This window comes from Squalius cephalus, assembly GCF_949319135.1.
Source record: "Squalius cephalus genome assembly, chromosome: 4".
NCBI classification, from domain to species: domain Eukaryota; kingdom Metazoa; phylum Chordata; class Actinopteri; order Cypriniformes; family Leuciscidae; genus Squalius; species Squalius cephalus.
The window spans coordinates 6,481,553-6,501,112 of NC_137125.1; the positions used below are offsets into that span (position 1 = coordinate 6,481,553).

The 19,560-nt window shown below is 39.4% G+C and overlaps 1 protein-coding gene across 2 annotated transcripts in view; it reads left to right on the forward strand.

Annotated features, from left to right (window-relative positions):
• The window catches only part of LOC307157248 (uncharacterized protein), a 175,885-nt gene extending 157,434 nt beyond the window's left edge, over nt 1–18,451 (forward strand). The window contains exons 2-3 of one of the 2 annotated variants that reach the window (XM_079869114.1): nt 4,532–4,688; nt 16,687–18,451. In XM_079869114.1, coding sequence (XP_079725240.1) covers nt 4,604–4,688; nt 16,687–18,293 — 1,692 coding nt within the window. In that variant the 5' untranslated portion in view covers nt 4,532–4,603 and the 3' untranslated portion in view covers nt 18,294–18,451. The remainder of the gene's footprint in view (nt 1–4,531; nt 4,689–16,686) is intronic. The other variant, XM_079869115.1, reaches the window with a different exon arrangement.
• The last annotated feature ends 1,109 nt before the right edge of the window (nt 18,452–19,560 follow it).

Consider the following 19,560-nt stretch of genomic DNA (forward strand, 5'->3'; position numbering starts at 1 on the left):
GTGTTTTTAGTCTAATCAGATCATTTAAGTCCATTAACTCTCTCTCTGACTGACTCTCTTACCAGTGAACTGAACTACTGAACTAGATCTGATTGACACACACTCAGAGATTTAGTTTAGAGTGTTTTTAGTCTAATCAGATCATTTAAGTCCATTAACTCTCTCTCTGACTGACTCTCTTACCAGTGAACTGAACTACTGAACTAGATCTGATTGACACACACTCAGATATTTAGTTTAGAGTGTTTTTAGTCTAATCAGATCATTTAAGTCCATTAACTCTCTCTCTGACTGACTCTCTTACCAGTGAACTGAACTACTGAACTAGATCTGATTGACACACACTCAGAGATTTAGTTTAGAGTGTTTTTAGTCTAATCAGATCATTTAAGTCCATTAACTCTCTCTCTGACTGACTCTCTTACCAGTGAACTGAACTACTGAACTAGATCTGATTGACACACACTCAGAGATTTAGTTTAGAGTGTTTTTAGTCTAATCAGATCATTTAAGTCCATTAACTCTCTCTCTCTGACTGACTCTCTTACCAGTGAACTGAACTACTGAACTAGATCTGATTGACACACACTCAGAGATTTAGTTTAGAGTGTTTTTAGTCTAATCAGATCATTTAAGTCCATTAACTCTCTCTCTCTGACTGACTCTCTTACCAGTGAACTGAACTACTGAACTAGATCTGATTGACACACACTCAGAGATTTAGTTTAGAGTGTTTTTAGTCTAATCAGATCATTTAAGTCCATTAACTCTCTCTCTGACTGACTCTCTTACCAGTGAACTGAACTACTGAACTAGATCTGATTGACACACACTCAGAGATTTAGTTAAGAGTGTTTTTAGTCTAATCAGATCATTTAAGTCCATTAACTCTCTCTCTGACTGACTCTCTTACCAGTGAACTGAACTACTGAACTAGATCTGATTGACTCACACTCAGAGATTTAGTTTAGAGTGTTTTTAGTCTAATCAGATCATTTAAGTCCATTAACTCTCTCTCTGACTGACTCTCTTACCAGTGAACTGAACTACTGAACTAGATCTGATTGACACACACTCAGAGATTTAGTTTAGAGTGTTTTTAGTCTAATCAGATCATTTAAGTCCATTAACTCTCTCTCTGACTGACTCTCTTACCAGTGAACTGAACTACTGAACTAGATCTGATTGACACACACTCAGAGATTTAGTTTAGAGTGTTTTAGTCTAATCAGATCATTTAAGTCCATTAACTCTCTCTCTGACTGACTCTCTTACCAGTGAACTGAACTACTGAACTAGATCTGATTGACACACACTCAGAGATTTAGTTTAGAGTGTTTTTAGTCTAATCAGATCATTTAAGTCCATTAACTCTCTCTCTGACTGACTCTCTTACCAGTGAACTGAACTACTGAACTAGATCTGATTGACACACACTCAGAGATTTAGTTTAGAGTGTTTTTAGTCTAATCAGATCATTTAAGTCCATTAACGCTCTCTGACTGACTCTCTTACCAGTGAACTGAACTACTGAACTAGATCTGATTGAGACACACTCAGAGATTTAGTTTAGAGTGTTTTTAGTCTAATCAGATCATTTAAGTCCATTAACGCTCTCTGACTGACTCTCTTACCAGTGAACTGAACTACTGAACTAGATCTGATTGAGACACTCTCAGAGATTTAGTTTAGAGTGTTTTTAGTCTAATCAGATAATTTAAGTCCATTAACTCTCTCTCTCTGACTGACTCTCTTACCAGTGAACTGAACTACTGAACTAGATCTGATTGAGACACACTCAGAGATTTAGTTTAGAGTGTTTTTAGTCTAATCAGATCATTTAAGTCCATTAACGCTCTCTGACTGACTCTCTTACCAGTGAACTGAACTACTGAACTAGATCTGATTGAGACACTCTCAGAGATTTAGTTTAGAGTGTTTTTAGTCTAATCAGATAATTTAAGTCCATTAACTCTCTCTCTCTGACTGACTCTCTTACCAGTGAACTGAACTACTGAACTAGATCTGATTGACACACACTCAGAGATTTAGTTTAGAGTGTTTTAGTCTAATCAGATCATTTAAGTCCATTAACGCTCTCTGACTGACTCTCTTACCAGTGAACTGAACTACTGAACTAGATCTGATTGACACACACTCAGAGATTTAGTTTAGAGTGTTTTTAGTCTAATCAGATCATTTAAGTCCATTAACTCTCTCTCTCTCTCTGACTGACTCTCTTACCAGTGAACTGAACTACTGAACTAGATCTGATTGACACACTCTCAGAGATTTAGTTTTGAGTGTTTTTAGTCTAATCAGATCATTTAAGTCCATTAACTCTCTCTCTCTGACTGACTCTCTTACCAGTGAACTGAACTACTGAACTAGATCTGATTGACACACACTCAGAGATTTAGTTTAGAGTGTTTTTAGTCTAATCAGATCATTTAAGTCCATTAACTCTCTCTCTGACTGACTCTCTTACCAGTGAACTGAACTACTGAACTAGATCTGATTGACACACACTCAGAGATTTAGTTAAGAGTGTTTTTAGTCTAATCAGATCATTTAAGTCCATTAACTCTCTCTCTGACTGACTCTCTTACCAGTGAACTGAACTACTGAACTAGATCTGATTGACTCACACTCAGAGATTTAGTTTAGAGTGTTTTTAGTCTAATCAGATCATTTAAGTCCATTAACTCTCTCTCTGACTGACTCTCTTACCAGTGAACTGAACTACTGAACTAGATCTGATTGACACACACTCAGAGATTTAGTTTAGAGTGTTTTTAGTCTAATCAGATCATTTAAGTCCATTAACTCTCTCTCTGACTGACTCTCTTACCAGTGAACTGAACTACTGAACTAGATCTGATTGACACACACTCAGAGATTTAGTTTAGAGTGTTTTAGTCTAATCAGATCATTTAAGTCCATTAACTCTCTCTCTGACTGACTCTCTTACCAGTGAACTGAACTACTGAACTAGATCTGATTGACACACACTCAGAGATTTAGTTTAGAGTGTTTTTAGTCTAATCAGATCATTTAAGTCCATTAACTCTCTCTCTGACTGACTCTCTTACCAGTGAACTGAACTACTGAACTAGATCTGATTGACACACACTCAGAGATTTAGTTTAGAGTGTTTTTAGTCTAATCAGATCATTTAAGTCCATTAACGCTCTCTGACTGACTCTCTTACCAGTGAACTGAACTACTGAACTAGATCTGATTGAGACACACTCAGAGATTTAGTTTAGAGTGTTTTTAGTCTAATCAGATCATTTAAGTCCATTAACGCTCTCTGACTGACTCTCTTACCAGTGAACTGAACTACTGAACTAGATCTGATTGAGACACTCTCAGAGATTTAGTTTAGAGTGTTTTTAGTCTAATCAGATAATTTAAGTCCATTAACTCTCTCTCTCTGACTGACTCTCTTACCAGTGAACTGAACTACTGAACTAGATCTGATTGAGACACACTCAGAGATTTAGTTTAGAGTGTTTTTAGTCTAATCAGATCATTTAAGTCCATTAACGCTCTCTGACTGACTCTCTTACCAGTGAACTGAACTACTGAACTAGATCTGATTGAGACACTCTCAGAGATTTAGTTTAGAGTGTTTTTAGTCTAATCAGATAATTTAAGTCCATTAACTCTCTCTCTCTGACTGACTCTCTTACCAGTGAACTGAACTACTGAACTAGATCTGATTGACACACACTCAGAGATTTAGTTTAGAGTGTTTTAGTCTAATCAGATCATTTAAGTCCATTAACGCTCTCTGACTGACTCTCTTACCAGTGAACTGAACTACTGAACTAGATCTGATTGACACACACTCAGAGATTTAGTTTAGAGTGTTTTTAGTCTAATCAGATCATTTAAGTCCATTAACTCTCTCTCTCTCTCTGACTGACTCTCTTACCAGTGAACTGAACTACTGAACTAGATCTGATTGACACACTCTCAGAGATTTAGTTTTGAGTGTTTTTAGTCTAATCAGATCATTTAAGTCCATTAACGCTCTCTGACTGACTCTCTTACCAGTGAACTGAACTACTGAACTAGATCTGGGGTGCGTTTCCCGAAAGCATCGTTTGCCAACTATGGTCGCAAGTTCCCTCGTTACCAATAGAGTTCAATGGACATTGCGATGAACTTGCGACCATAGTTGGCCAACGATGCTTTCGGGAAACGCACCCCTGATTGAGACGTTCTTTAAGAGATTTAGTTTTGAGTGTTTTAGTCTAATCAGATCATTTAAGTCCATTAACTCTCTCTCTGACTGACTCTCTTACCAGTGAACTGAACTACTGAACTAGATCTGATTGACACACACTCAGAGATTTAGTTTAGAGTGTTTTTAGTCTAATCAGGTCATTTAAGTCCATTAACTCTCTCTCTGACTGACTCTCTTACCAGTGAACTGAACTACTGAACTAGATCTGATTGACACACTCTCAGAGATTTAGATTTGAGTGTTTTTCTTTCTGTTAACTATTCTCCTCTTAAACAGGACAGAGTGTCCAAACACACAGAAAAACTCCTGGTGAAGCGACTGAGATCCACATGACACACTATTATAAAGATGGCGTTTATTAAAGAGGAGAGTGAAGACGTGAAGATTGAAGAATCATTCAGTGTCAAACATGAAGAAACTGAGGAACAAACAGGTTAGTTTAATTCTCAAAGTCTTTCTTTAGTTATTCTGTGGCATGCGTCTCTTTATCTATATTTACTACATGCAACCCGTGACAAAGTGAATGACGTCACACATTAAATTAGGAAAAATAATAAATTGCCAAAACAAGGGAAATAAAACTGAAAAACACTTATATTTTTATGTTAGAAATGCTGTTTTTGTGTTTGTTATATTTTTGTGTGATGCACATGGAAGTTGACAATATTAAATATTCTTCACAAATACTTTTCTGCAAAACTGAACACAGTATAGAGGACCCTATTTCTCTAATATGTTGATGATTGACAGATTTAAGATCTGTTTGTAATTAAACAGTTCTCCTGGGTCAGACTGTGGGTTATAGTTATATTTCTAGGGCAATTTCACAAGGATCTACGGTGGCGCATTGCTGCCACATACATGTTATTTTTTCCACTCAATTATGTCGTAATAACGAGATATGTCGTTTTGACAACATCTTTTCTCGTAATAACGAGATATGTCATTAAAACTACATATTTTTCTCGTAATAACGAGATGTTGTCTTTAAAACTACATATTTTCTATAGTGGTCGTATGCTATATGGGATTTTTAATGGCCGATGCGATGTCGATATTGAGAAAGCAATCTGGCCGATTGGCCGATATGAGGCCGATACAATACATGTGAATACAGTAAATGAGACATAAAGAAAATTGGTGAAACTAAATGAACATTTATTGTACATAATATTTATGCAATATTCTTTTTGCAATAAAAAAATATTTACTAAGAAATTAAAATGTAAACAAAAAGGTAAGGTAACACTTCAATAAATAAAGTTTTAGTGCAGCTTCTCCTCTGCTTAAATATTTACAGTAATTTTTTCAGTCACATAAATAATTACTGCTGCTTACTGCAGGTTACAAATAACATTTATCATTAATGAACCAATCTAAACAATATTCATACATTAATGACAAAATAGTATGTGAAATTACATACATTTTATATACAATACATAGTTAAATATAAATCTCACATAGTTTATTTACACTATTTACTTTAAACAGGTTGTTTTACTTCATGTATATTTAAATAATAATGATTTATGCGTTTAGTTTTGCTTGTTTGTTTCTTTAAAACTTTGGAAGCCATCACATGTATTTGCATGACATACATGAACATATGAAAATGTATACTACACACGATATTACGCCAATCATGGATAAATAAATACAGTAGATAGTGAATAACATTTTCAAGGATTTATTTTCAAACGTAATATTATTCTCCTCTCATCCACCTCACGCGACCAACTGATCTGTAATGCACGCGACCCAGCTTTTCCGTGCACGCGAGTTCGTTGGAAAACAGCGTCTAGTTTAAATGTAACCCGAGAACAACACGCGTATCTGAGGAACAGCCAGTCACAGGATATTTGGCTGTTTGTGAGGTAAAATGTTTTCAGTTTTGTTTGAATTCGTTTATATCACATCTGTGACCCCCACTGGAGCTACCGCTGGGCTGCGGATCTGACATATCACGGTACTGTTTGAATAGACTCTGCTGCACGCCGGAGTGTTTTTGTGTGTAACACAATGTAGCGTCAGGTTAGAAAGCGAATGCGAATGGTCATTTACTGTGTCTGTCAGATGTCTGCTTCACTTCTGAGTGGCTTGTCTTACGGTGCTGGGCGGAGCAGAGCGAGTGTATTCAGTTAATTCGCTCGCTCTGTTTGCGTCAGTGGAAAAAAGCGCTAATGCACAGTCACAAACTGTTATGAAATATATCGGCCAAACGGAAAGATTTATCGGCCGATGCCGATATCTAAAAAATTCAAAATATCGGCCGATATATCGGCCTCTGCGATATATCGGTCGACCACCAATTTTCTAGGCCTTAGGACATGTGTAGTCATGTACAAAATATGCCTTTATCCACATAAAATGTATATATATATATTTATATAGCCTATCATGCCTTATACTTTTATGTTCAAAAAGCTGAAGCAAATAGTAGCAGCCCCCAATCAGAGGCGAACCTACACTGGGGCTCCAAGCTAAATGAATCAGTGAGGCCCTTTTTTAAAATATATTATATAGACCTTTTTTATATACCTAATATATTAACATATAAGATTAGACTAAAGATTTTTCTAGTCGACTAGTAGTCATTCATTCAAGCAATTAATCAACTATTCGCACGTTTATATTAATTAAATCCTGGGTGCATGGAGGAATATAGCCTATTCCGCACTTAAGCGCATGCATAAATCTTGCCGTAAAGCACCAGCAAAAGTAGGCTTATGATAATAAATGTGTCTGAAAAAAATAACAAAGCATTTTAATTGTTTATTAATAAACTAGTGTTTTCTAAATCAGTGTAGTCTACTACCATACATCTCCACTGTAAAGTAGATACGAGCAGGGTTCTAAATTAACTTTTTTGATCACCAGCCAATGTGGCTGGTAACTTTCTAAAGTTACCAGCCAATCAGAATATCCACTAGCCAATTTTTTTTCTTTATTTTTTTAGTAGGCTATACATGTGGCAATCCTGACAATACATGACGACATTATTGTGATCAAAAACACTAGCCATTCACGACCCGTCAGCCATTTGGCATTACATTTTCTTTTCTTAATTTCTCTGTCGATACCCTCCTCATCCCCTGCCTCGTTCCTCTTCTCGCCCCCAGAAGTCTGTCCCAACCACTGCCGCATTTCGTTTAATATTAACCTACTTTACTAGCCAACTCCGTTTGTCTTATTTCTTGTGTTTTCTGTGTCCGTTCGTTTCCATGGTTTCTCGCAAACTTTAGGCTAAAGAAAACTCAGAAAAAAGTTTCTGTAATTAACAGAAGAAAGACAATATAAGTTGCACTGTAGTTTCCACAAGTGTAATGGCTGCCGACATTAACAGAAAGAAAAAAAAAAAAAAAAAGTTCCGTTCCGCCCCTCCGTGTTCGGCGATCAGGTTTCGTTCTCTCGCAGCTAGTAACTTCACGAGCGTGTCTTTTCCGCTCCGTGTGTGCGCCGTTCTCTTCCGTGTGTGAGTGTGTGTGTGTGTCGGCGTGCTGCGCTCTCTGGAAAAGCGTGAAATTTAGAGATGGATAAACGCAATTTACACACTTAGGAGGTGGGTAAATGCTATTTCCGAATTTTGGGAGGTGCGTAAACGGCGTTTACGTGCGTTTAGCCTCCACTACATCCCTGCATGTAATGCCTCATGCATCACCGGCCAAACTGGCTAGTAAGTTTTTATTAACACCCGCCAAAATGAATTTTAACCCGCATTTGGCGGGTTGGCGGGTGTTAATTTAGAACCCTGGATACGAGCAGGATTACATAATCAGACGGTATTTGCTTTCGATTTGTTTTTTTTTCCATTGGTGGACATTTCAAGCTTTATATAGGTATATTTCTCATGTCTGTGAGGCTTGTCTATACGCTGTTTTTCAGGTCATTTTTGAGACACTCTGCAGTTCACGGAGACCATGAAAGCGCGTCCTGTTTGTTTTCTTTTACAAAAAGCACAACATTTTACAAAAACAAAACGTTTTCTTGTAATTGTGAGTTTACACAAATAAAAGCAGTTGCGAATGATGTATTATTCCTTTCTATATGACCAGAAATTGAGTATTTTAAGTTGTTTCTACTGTTGATAGGAAAATGCAAGTGACCACGCTTGCGCCTCCATGTCATGCACACTCCTCACAAACACTTGGATATGCGCCTTAATAATAGCGAACATTTATAGGTTAACGTTAGAGCGAGCAGCCATGCCAGACGGATAAGTCCTCATGTTTAACAAATCAAATCAAGCATTTTCTACCTAGGGCGAGTAAACGCTGTGCCATCTTGAAAAGGGCGGCTGAAACAAATACAACACTTAGCCCAGGCTACAGATAAAGCCCAGCGCTGGTGTTTTGCTTTAAATAAATTAGTTTAGGCTTTAAAATAAATATAATGTAATTAAATGCATTACGTTCATATTCTGGGTTCATCTGCTTTTTTGTATAGTGTGGTTTATTAATAAGGTGTGTACAGAATTTGGTCTTTTAATATGAATGTCTATTGAGGGCTGCTAGTATTTGCCTCAGCCTTTTGAACGTAGAAGTATGAGTCTTTCAAGGAGTCTTTTTGTTAATAATGTGTAAGAAGTGTGACCATGTGACAGTAAATTATATCACAGAGAAGGACCCTTGGTCAAGTCAAGTCAAAGCAGCTTTACAGAGATAACAGGAAAATAATGCAAAACAGTTTGTTTCCAGAAGAAAATAGCATCACAGTCCAGCTTAAGTAAGTTCAGTGATGTTTCATTTTTGTTTTAAAAAAGTTATTAATTTAGTTAATTTATATATATATATACAGTGCCCTCCACAATTAATGGCACCCTTGGTAAATATGATCAAAACTGGCTGTAAAAAATAAATCTGCATCGTTTATCCTTTTGATCTTTCATTCAAAATATGTGCAAAATTCTAACCTTTCATTGGGCGGAAGTGGCTCAGTGGTTCATGTAGGTTGTCTACAAACCGCAAGGTTGGTGGTTCAATCCCCGGTTCCTCCTGACCAAGTGTCGAGGTGTCCATGAGCAAGACACCTAACCCCAGCTGCTCCCGACGAGCTGGATGGCGCCTTGCATGGCTGACACTGCCGTCGGTGTATGAATGAGAGAGTGAATGGGTGAATGTGAGGCTAATGTAAAGTGCTTTGGTGGCCATAGGTCTGTGAAAGCGCTATATAAATGCAGTCCATTTACCATTTGCCATTGAAGTAAAAGAATTGAAAGTGGGGGGAAATCACATTATGAAATAAATGTTTTTCTCCAAAACACGTTGGCCACAATTATTGGCACCCCTAGAATTTTTTACGAGTAAAATATCTCTGAAGTATATTCCCATTAATATTTACCTTTTTTAAGCACACCAGGGTGACTAGGAACATGAAACTGTCCAGCTATGACTTCTTGTTTCACAGGAGTTTAAATATGAGGAAACACAAAGGCCAAATCCCCTTAATCATCCATCACAATGAGTAAAACCACAGAATATAGTTCTGATGTGTAGCAAAAGATTGTTGACCATCACAAAATAGAAAGTGGCTGTAAGACAATAGCTAAAGAATTGAAAATCCCCATTTTGACCATCAGGGCAATAATTAAGAAGTTCCAATCAACTAAAGATGTTACGAATCTGCCAGGAAGAGGACGTGTGTCTATACTGTCTTAATGCACAGTGATGAGGAAAGATTGAGTGGCCAAAGACTCTTCAAGGATCACAGATGGAGAATTGCAGAGATTAGTTGAGTCTTGGGGTCAGAAAGCCAAAAAAAAAACCTACATCCCCACATGTTGTTTGGGAGGGTTTCAAGAAAAATCCTCCTCGCTCCTCCAGAAACAAACTCCAGCTAATTTAATTGTCAGACATGACTGGAACTTCAAACGGCACAGGGTTCTGTGGTCTGATGAGACTAAAAAAATAGCTTTTTGGCAGCAAACACACTAGATGGGTTTGGTGAACACAAGGATAAAAAGTACCCCATGTGTACAATTTAATATACTGTTGGATCTTTAATGTTGTGGGCATATTTTTCTGCTGGAGGTCCTGGACTTCTTGTTCAGATACATGGCATCGTGGATTCTATCAAATATCAACAGATAAAAAATCTAAACCTGATGCCTTCTGCTAGAAATCTTATAATGGGCCGTGGTTGGATCGTCCATCAGGACAACGATCCAAATCAAACATCAAAATCGACACAAAAATTTGTTGCGGAGCACAAAATGAAGCTTCTGCCATGACCGTCCCAGTCCCCTGACCTGATGAGTGGGCTGAACTGAAGAGAAGAAGCACAAACATGGATCTGGGAATCTGAAGGATCTGGAGAGATTCTGTATGGAGGAATGGTCTCTGATCTCTTGTCAGGTGTTCTCCAAACTCATCAGGCATTATAGAAGAAGACTCAGAGCTGGTATCTTGTCAAAAGGAGATTGCAAAAAGTATTTAATAAAAGGGTGCCAATAATTGTGGCCAACGTGTTTTGGAGAAAAACATTTATTTCATAATGTGAAATTTCATTTTTCATTATTTCATTTTTTGAATGAAAGATCAAAAGGATAAACGATGCAGATTTATTTTTTACAGCCAGTTTTGATCATATTTACCAGGGGTGCCATTAATTGTGGAGAGCACTGTAAATATATATATATATATATATATATATATATATATATATATATATATACACTCACCTAAAGGATTATTAGGAACACCTGTTCAATTTCTCATTAATGCAATTATCTAATCAACCAATCACATGGCAGTTGCTTAAATGCATTTAGGGGTGTGGTCCTGGTCAAGACAATCTCCTGAACTCCAAACTGAATGTCAGAATGGGAAAGAAAGGTGATTTAAGCAATTTTGAGCGTGGCATGGTTGTTGGTGCCAGACGGGCCGGTCTGAGTATTTCACAATCTGCTCAGTTACTGGGATTTTCAGGCACAACCATTTCTAGGGTTTACAAAGAATGGTGTGAAAAGGGAAAAACATCCAGTATGCAGCAGTCCTGTGGGCGAAAATGCCTTGTTGATGTTAGAGGTCAGAGGAGAATGGGCCGACTGATTCAAGCTGATAGAAGAGCAACTTTGACTGAAATAACCACTTGTTACAACCGAGGTATGCAGCAAAGCATTTGTGAAGCCACAACACGCACAACCTTGAGGCGGATGGGCTACAACAGCAGAAGACCCCACCGGGTACCACTCATCTCCACTACAAATAGGAAAAAGAGGCTACAATTTGCATGAGCTCACCAAAATTGGACAGTTGAAGACTGGAAAAATGTTGCCTGGTCTGATGAGTCTCGATTTCTGTTGAGACATTCAGATGGTAGAGTCAGAATTTGGCGTAAACAGAATGAGAACATGGATCCATCATGCCTTGTTACCACTGTGCAGGCTGGTGGTGGTGGTGTAATGGTGTGGGGGATGTTTTCATGGCACACTTTAGGCCCCTTAGTGCCAATTGGGCATCGTTTAAATGCCACGGCCTACCTGAGCATTGTTTCTGACCATGTCCATCCCTTTATGACCACCATGTACCCATCCTCTGATGGCTACTTCCAGCAGGATAATGCACCATGTCACAAAGCTCGAATCATTTCAAATTGTTTTCTTGAACATGACAATGAGTTCCCTGTACTAAAATGGCCCCCACAGTCACCAGATCTCAACCCAATAGAGCATCTTTGGGATGTGGTGGAACGGGAGCTTCGTGCCCTGGATGTGCATCCCTCAAATCTCCATCAACTGCAAGATGCTATCCTATCAATATGGGCCAACATTTCTAAAGAATGCTTTCAGCACCTTGTTGAATCAATGCCACGTAGAATTAAGGCAGTTCTGAAGGCGAAAGGGGGTCAAACACAGTATTAGTATGGTGTTCCTAATAATCCTTTAGGTGAGTGTATATATATATACATTCATACATACATATATATAGCCGCTCTGGAGTAAACCATGATGTCATTGTCCAGCTTAGTTCAGTTCTTGTATAATAGTATCAATGCAGGCAGATCAATATTATTGTTGAATATTAAATTAAATGTTAAATTTAATGTCCCCAACTAAGCAAGCCAAGCCAATGGCAACAAAGGTGGAAAATGGCGACAGTGGCAAGGAACCAAAACTCCATCAGTGACAGAATGGAAGAAAAATCTTTGGAGAACCCAGGCTCAGTCGCTCAGATCTCCTCTGGCCAGTGTACAAACAGTGTACGATTATGATTCAGGCAGCATTACAGGTCAGAAGTCAGATTGGTTTGGAACAATCAGATTACTATCCAGTTCCCTCTGGTTGAAGATCAGAGTCACGCCGGTATGGAGAGGGGTTTGTTGAGGATCAGTGCTGATGGCTGTCATGTCGATGAGGCCTTCACAGGGGAGAGTCTAGTTGACACAATCTCTGCTGACACTTCAGGAATATGTTGTGGTCGTGTCTAGGCACAGGTCCTCCATCTGATCTGGATACGGCCCAGATCCGGCTGATTACAGTAAACCTTGGAATAAGCAGAAAGATTAACATTAGCGTAGATGCCATTCTTCTTATGATGTAGCAAGTACATTGGGTGTTATAGGAAGTGTCCCCGGTTCCGGGCTGACCTAATTTATGCAGCCTAATAATCATTTAACTGATTTGAATAATAGGAATTTATAATTTTCTATGTGTATGCCAGGTTAAAGAGATGTGTTTTTAGTCTAGATTTAAACTGACAGAGTGTGTCTGCTTCCCGGACAATGGTAGGAAGACTGTTCCAGAGTTTTGGTGCTTAATAGGAGAAGGATCTACCGCCAGCAGTCGATTTTGATATTCTAGGTATTATTAACTGGCCAGAGTTTTGAGTTTGCAATAGACGTGAAGGACTATAATGCGTTAAGAGCTCGCTCAAGTACTGCGGAGCTAAACCATTTAGTGCTTTGTAAGTAATCAGCAATACTTTTAAATTTATATGATGTTTAATAGGGAGCCAATGCAGTGTTGACAGAACTGGGCTAATATGGTCATACTTGCTGGTTCTGGTAAGAACTCGAGCTGCTGCGTTTTGGACCAGCTGTAGTTTGTTTATTAAGCGTGCAGGACCACCCAGTAGAGCATTACAATAATCTAGCCTTGAGGTCATGAATGCATGAACGGTTTTACAGATGCTAGAAACGTGACTTTCAAATGAAAGATTGGTATCAAAGAGCACACCCAGGTTCCTAACCGACGATGAAGACTTGACAGAGCAGCCATCAAGTGTTAGACAGTATTCTAGGTTATAGTATGTGTGGAGGTTTTTGGTCCAATCATTAGAAACTCTGTTTTTTCAGAATTAAGTAAAAGGAAATTACTAGTCATCCAAATTTATTTACATGTTGTGATTTGTATAGTCATAGTGTGTACAGATAACAATGTCACATGAGACACAGCCATCTTCTAACCGTATACATACTGGGAACTATATTCTCAGAAGGCGACTTCTGCGGAGTGGTTTACTCACAGCGCCTGAGAAGCCCCCTGGTGAGGAGCAGAGAGTTTGCTCAGAGTGTTGCGCTAATCACTCCGCCCAAGTAGCAGTGCTTCGCCTTCTGAGAATATAGTTCCCAGTATGTATACGGTTAGAAGATGGCTGTCTCATGTGACATTGTTATTTGTAAACGCTGTGACTATACAAATCACACCATGTAAATAGGAAAATGTTGCCGTTATTTTGTCACTTATTGGGAGCAGTATGCTAGCTGGAGTCGTTTACCTCCAGTCTTTGTGCTAAGCTAGGCTAGCGGTGGGTGCGTCAGACAGAGTTACGGCACGCACGGAGATGCAGCTTTTTCGTTATTTACATTTTTATTAAAATCACCAACAATTATGACTTTATCTGCAGCCAATACTAACTCTGATAGAAAATCAGCAAATTCTTTGATAAAGTCTGAATGGTGCCCTGGTGGCCTGTATACAGTAGCTAGCACAAATATAAACCGCCATTTACACTAGATAGTGATTACTTCAAAAGAATTCTATTTGAAACTAGACTTTCATTAATTCTGAAAATATTACTATAGATTACAGCAACATTTAGTGCTTTACAGCCTTTTCCTTTCAGACGTGGCTCGTTTTTATAACAGTAATCTGAAGTGCTGCAAACATGTGACTATGGTGGCTGGTGTCTCTTTTTTCACATTCCGTGTAATAGAATGGCCAATAACTAGGGCACATTCAGCAGGATTCTCAGTGGGTGTTTCACTGAGAGGGGAGAATCTGTGTAATGTTGTAACTGGAACAGAAGAGCGGTGTTTTGTCCCGCGTCTACAGTGTCTCACCGTCACCCAGTTGCCCTGCTGCACGGGCTCTGCTTCAGCTGGAACAGAACAGTGTACAGAGTTCACTAAGCTAGTCGCATCCAAAGCAGTATCTAAAGCCCTTGCACTCTTACAATTAACCTCGATTAAAGCTTGGATGCGTGTCTCTAGTTCTGAAATATTCTCCGTCAGCCTGACTATCTCCCTGCATTTATCACGTGTAGTCCTCACCGCTGACAGAGAAGGATATACTATACATGTGACATGAAGTGCAAGTGACAATAACAGGAGAAAACATTACTCACTGTGTTTGTTGACTGATCCTACTTACCACAGTTGTTTGATGGACGCGTAAACGGTGCGAGCGCACACGAGACGGCAAGCACGGATGCCAGGTTAACAGGCTAGCGAGATACTAGCGTGCTGTGCTAGCGATAACGATTTAGATAAAAGCTAGCGATGCCAGATTAATGTGATAGGCAATATTAGACAATATCTAATATGTTGATGAGTAAGTTATATTAGCAATATAAACAAAAGGGAATGCTAGTAAATAGAGATTAAAAGCAGGAAGCTATACGGAGCATACAGACGCAAACCAGCAGCTAGGCAGACAGGAGTAAATGATAAAATTTCCAATCGTTTGAGATGAGCAGAGCAGTACCTCCACCCCTTCTGGTCAGGAGAGGGGTGTGTGTGAAAGTGAAGTTAGTGGAGAGGGCAGCCGGTGTGGCAGTGTCCTCTGGTCTGATCCAGGTCTCAGTCAGGGCCAATAGGCTGAGACCTGAATGACTAGAAATAGATGTAATGAAATCAGCTTTGTTTACAGCGGACTGGTCAATTCCAGAGACCGATAGGAAAGAGAATAAAGTACTAGAAGACACCGGAAAGGTACGCAGGTTGTTAGGATTTGGCTGCCTCCGACGTGTGACATTTGATTTATGTGTGTTAGTAATAGTAGGGATTTGAAAGCACATAGTGAAAGAGAGGTGACAAACAGAAAGATGAGAAAACGGTTATGTAGAAGAGAAAAGAAATAAGAAAATAATACTCTAGTGCCCTGTCGGTGTCCTTGCTCGGTCGCACAGGTAGAGTCGCTGGTCTTCACACTCTTTGGTCTTCACACGAGGGCTGTCACGTCTGCTGTACTACAGTGTCCTGTCCAAACTGTTCTCCTTCCTTATCTCTGCATCCTCCTCTCCCTCCACCCTTCCTTCCCCCCCTGAGTCAAGTCACCAAAAGTTCACAAAAATGTCTATATATCACATATGGTGTATCTTGTGAATCTATTGTTTATCCTTTTCATGTTTGGTATCATTTTAAGTGTGTCAGTGTGATTGGTAAAATGGTCTTAATTTCATTGCAGTCATTGGTTTAATGAGAAAGATTGAGAACTTAGGAGAATCCTTGTCGTTGTCCGCGTTGACGCGCAATTACACTTGCAGAGGGAGCATGTGAAACCCGAGGGAGGGGTTCTAGCAGACCAATCACAGCGCTTGCGTCCGGGTAGAGTTGACGCGTTGTTACATTTTTGGAGAGGTGCACGTCAGGGTATGCCGAAGGCTACACACAGCCTACGACGTAGCTACAGCGTGAGTTCGACGCAGAAGTATAAATAGGCCTTTAGTAGATTATGAGGAGGCTGGTGCTACCGCAGCTCTGTGTCCAGGATTGGTCAAACTAAAGGCGCATGTATGAACGGAGCAGTAGGCACGTCATCTGAAGACCTTTTGATTTCTGTCTATCACTGATTTAGTCAGATTAAGCGTAGAGCTGAAGTAATATTGAAACTAAATTCTAATAAATTGTTAACTTCACTGGAGCACTGAAAAACTGAAAAAACGCGAACAAACGAGACTTCACCAATGCGATTTCAGCTCGTGAGCACAGTAAACAAACACTGTTTCCTAGTACAACTGGGATTAGATCAAATTAAATCAAATTAGAAAAAGATACAAAAACACTTAAAGTTACTGTCGCCTCCTCTTGCTTGACTGCTTCTTTCAAAGAAATAACATTTTGACAAGACATACACATTTTACATTTGTTTAGTGGGTGTAGTATTTAGCATTCTTGTTGGATTTGATGTTTTACATGTCTTAATGTTTTAATGTCTGTTGCTTTGTGCCAATAAACTTATGTTAACTTGTTTTTGTTTCTTTTCACGCTAGACTTGATGGAGCTGAAAGAGGAGAGTCAAGAACTAATTAAAATAGAAGAGAAAAATCATGATTTCATGAATGGAGAAAAATCTTTTAGTTACTCTCAGACTCATAAAACAGAAACTAGAAACCTTAAAATCCAGATGAGAGTTCACACTGGAGAGACCCCTTTGACCTGCCCTCAGTGTGGAAAGAGTTTCAGTCGAAAAAACTGCCTTAAAATCCACTTAAAAATCCACGCTGGTGAGAAGCCGTTCATATGCCCTCAGTGTGGAAAGAGATTTGCACAGAAAAAAACCGTTGAGGCTCACTTGAGAGTTCACACTGGAGAGAAGCCTCACACCTGCCAACATTGTGGAAAGAGCTTCTCGCTACATGGAAATCTTACAACTCACATGAGAGTTCACACTGGAGAGAAGCCATTCATATGCCATCAGTGTGGAAAGAGTTTTAGTCGAAAAAACAGCCTTAAAATCCATTTGAAAATCCATGCTGGAGAGAAGCCGTTCATATGCCCTCAGTGTGGAAAGAGGTTTACACAGAAAAAAATCCTTGATGCTCACTTGAGAGTTCACACGGGAGAGAACCCTCACACCTGCCCTCAGTGTGGAAAGAGATTCTCACTACAAGGAAATCTTACGACTCACATGAGAATTCACACCGGAGAGAAGCCATTCATATGCCCTCAGTGTGGAAAGAGTTTCAGTCGAAAAAACAGCCTTAAAATCCACTTGAAAATCCATGCTGGAGAGAAGCCGTTCGTATGCCCTCAGTGTGGAAAGAGTTTTAGTCGAATAAACAGCCTTAAAATCCATTTGAAAATCCATGCTGGAGAGAAGCCGTTCATATGCCCTCAGTGTGGAAAGAGATTTGCACAGAAAAAAATCCTTGATGCTCACTTGAGAGTTCACACGGGAGAGAAGCCTCACACCTGCCAACAGTGTGGAAAGAGCTTCTCGCTACAAGGAACTCTTAAAACTCACATGAGAGTTCACACTGGAGAGAAGCCTTTCATATGCTCTCAGTGTGGAAACAGTTTTAAACAGAAAAGAGACCTTAATGCCCACATAACACATCACACTGGAGAGAAGCCTTTCACCTGCAAACTGTGTGGGAAAAGCTTTACAGTAAAAGGAAATCTTAAGACTCACATGACAATTCACACAGGAGAGAAGCCGTTTGTTTGTGATCAGTGTGGAAAGAGTTTCAGACGTAAAGAAACCCTTAATCATCACATGAGGATTCACTCAGGAGAGAAACGTTTTACATGTCATCAGTGCAAAAGGAGTTTCCCAGACAGGAATCACCTTAAGAATCATGTAAAAATTCACACCGTAGTGAAGCCTTACTTATGCCATAAGTGTGGAAAGAGTTTAACAAACAAAGCACACCTTGAGAATCACATGAGAGTTCACACTGGAGAAAAGCCTTTCACTTGTCCACAGTGTGGAAAGAGCTTCACGGTTAAAGGAAACCTTAAGGTTCACATGAGAGTTCACACTGGAGAGAAGCCTTACAAGTGTCTTCAGTGTGAGAAGAGTTTCACATATCACACAGAGCTGAAACGGCATTTGCAAACTCATTCTGAAAAGAAAAAGCCGTTTTCCTCAGTGTGACGAAATTTCTAAAAAGGAGCAATTTCAGCAATCATCTGCACATTCACTCTAGAGAAAGTCAATTAAATTGTCACCAGTGTAATAAAAACATCACACTTACAAATACATTCTGAAAAGTCATGTAAATGTGAGACCCTGTTTCTTTTCCTTGTTAAAGAGTCCCCTCACAAAAAAATGTGTATTGGTATATAAAGTATATAATAAAGTAAAAAATAAAGTATACTTTCAGTCTAGTTTTAATGTTCTACTCAGAAATGTACTTAATGAAAAAAAAAAAAAAGCAATTACACTTAAATGGATACTTCAAGATTTAGCATTAAGCTTTTTATTAGTAGAAAATCTGTAGTATTTTCGAATTACCGTGCTTTCCTCCCTCATATCCCCCTGAGACGAGAGATTTATGCATTTTTTGTCTGGAAAAAATCCTCCGATGACGTCATCTGAGGATTTTTTGGCCAGAGGCGAAAGACTACAGCCAGTAGTAGGGGCTGTCCCGCATGTTTTCAACCCGCCCATAGGGGGTAGGATCTCACTCACAGAATCTGCACATAGTGTCAGCCATCTTTCTTTGGAAGCTAAGTTAACAGGCTCTTGTTCTGTGGAGAAAGCTGAGTAGTAGGGGTTACCATACATCCTCTTTTTCCCGGACATGTCCGGCAGTCGAGATCGTCCAAAATGTTTGGGATTCGGTTTTTGCTTTCTGCAGTCGCCATTCATTGTTTACATGCACACCTTTTGTTTCAATCTAACTAAATTCATTCCGATTGGTGAATCTGAATGTAGTGTTTACATGAACGCTAAACAAGTGATCGGTTGATGTGCGTTTTACCATTGCTCAGAAAATTCCTGCTCCTCCGTGAGAGATACGAGACCGGTGCGTCTTACAGATGGTGCGTCTTTGACTGCAGCGTGTCCTGCTCATCGGTAATCACGCCACCGGGCTCGCGTCGTTCTCCCGCGGCCCTAGCCTCATCCTGCTCGCCACAGTAAACATGATGAATGGCGACTGTAGAATGCAAAAGCCGAATCCCCAACATGACATCATGACTTTGCGTAAACATACACGCCACTTTCAAGTCAAGTGGCGTGTTATTTATACGCATTTTGAGCTTTCCGCGTGTATGTTCACGCCGTTAAACGTCCGAGTGATTCCGCGTGTATGTGTACGCCGTTAAATGTCCGAGCGAAACGGAGGAAAATGTATATCTACATCTGGGGAGCAATATTTTTTTTCCTAGGATGGTAGGGGAACACTCATAAATGGTAT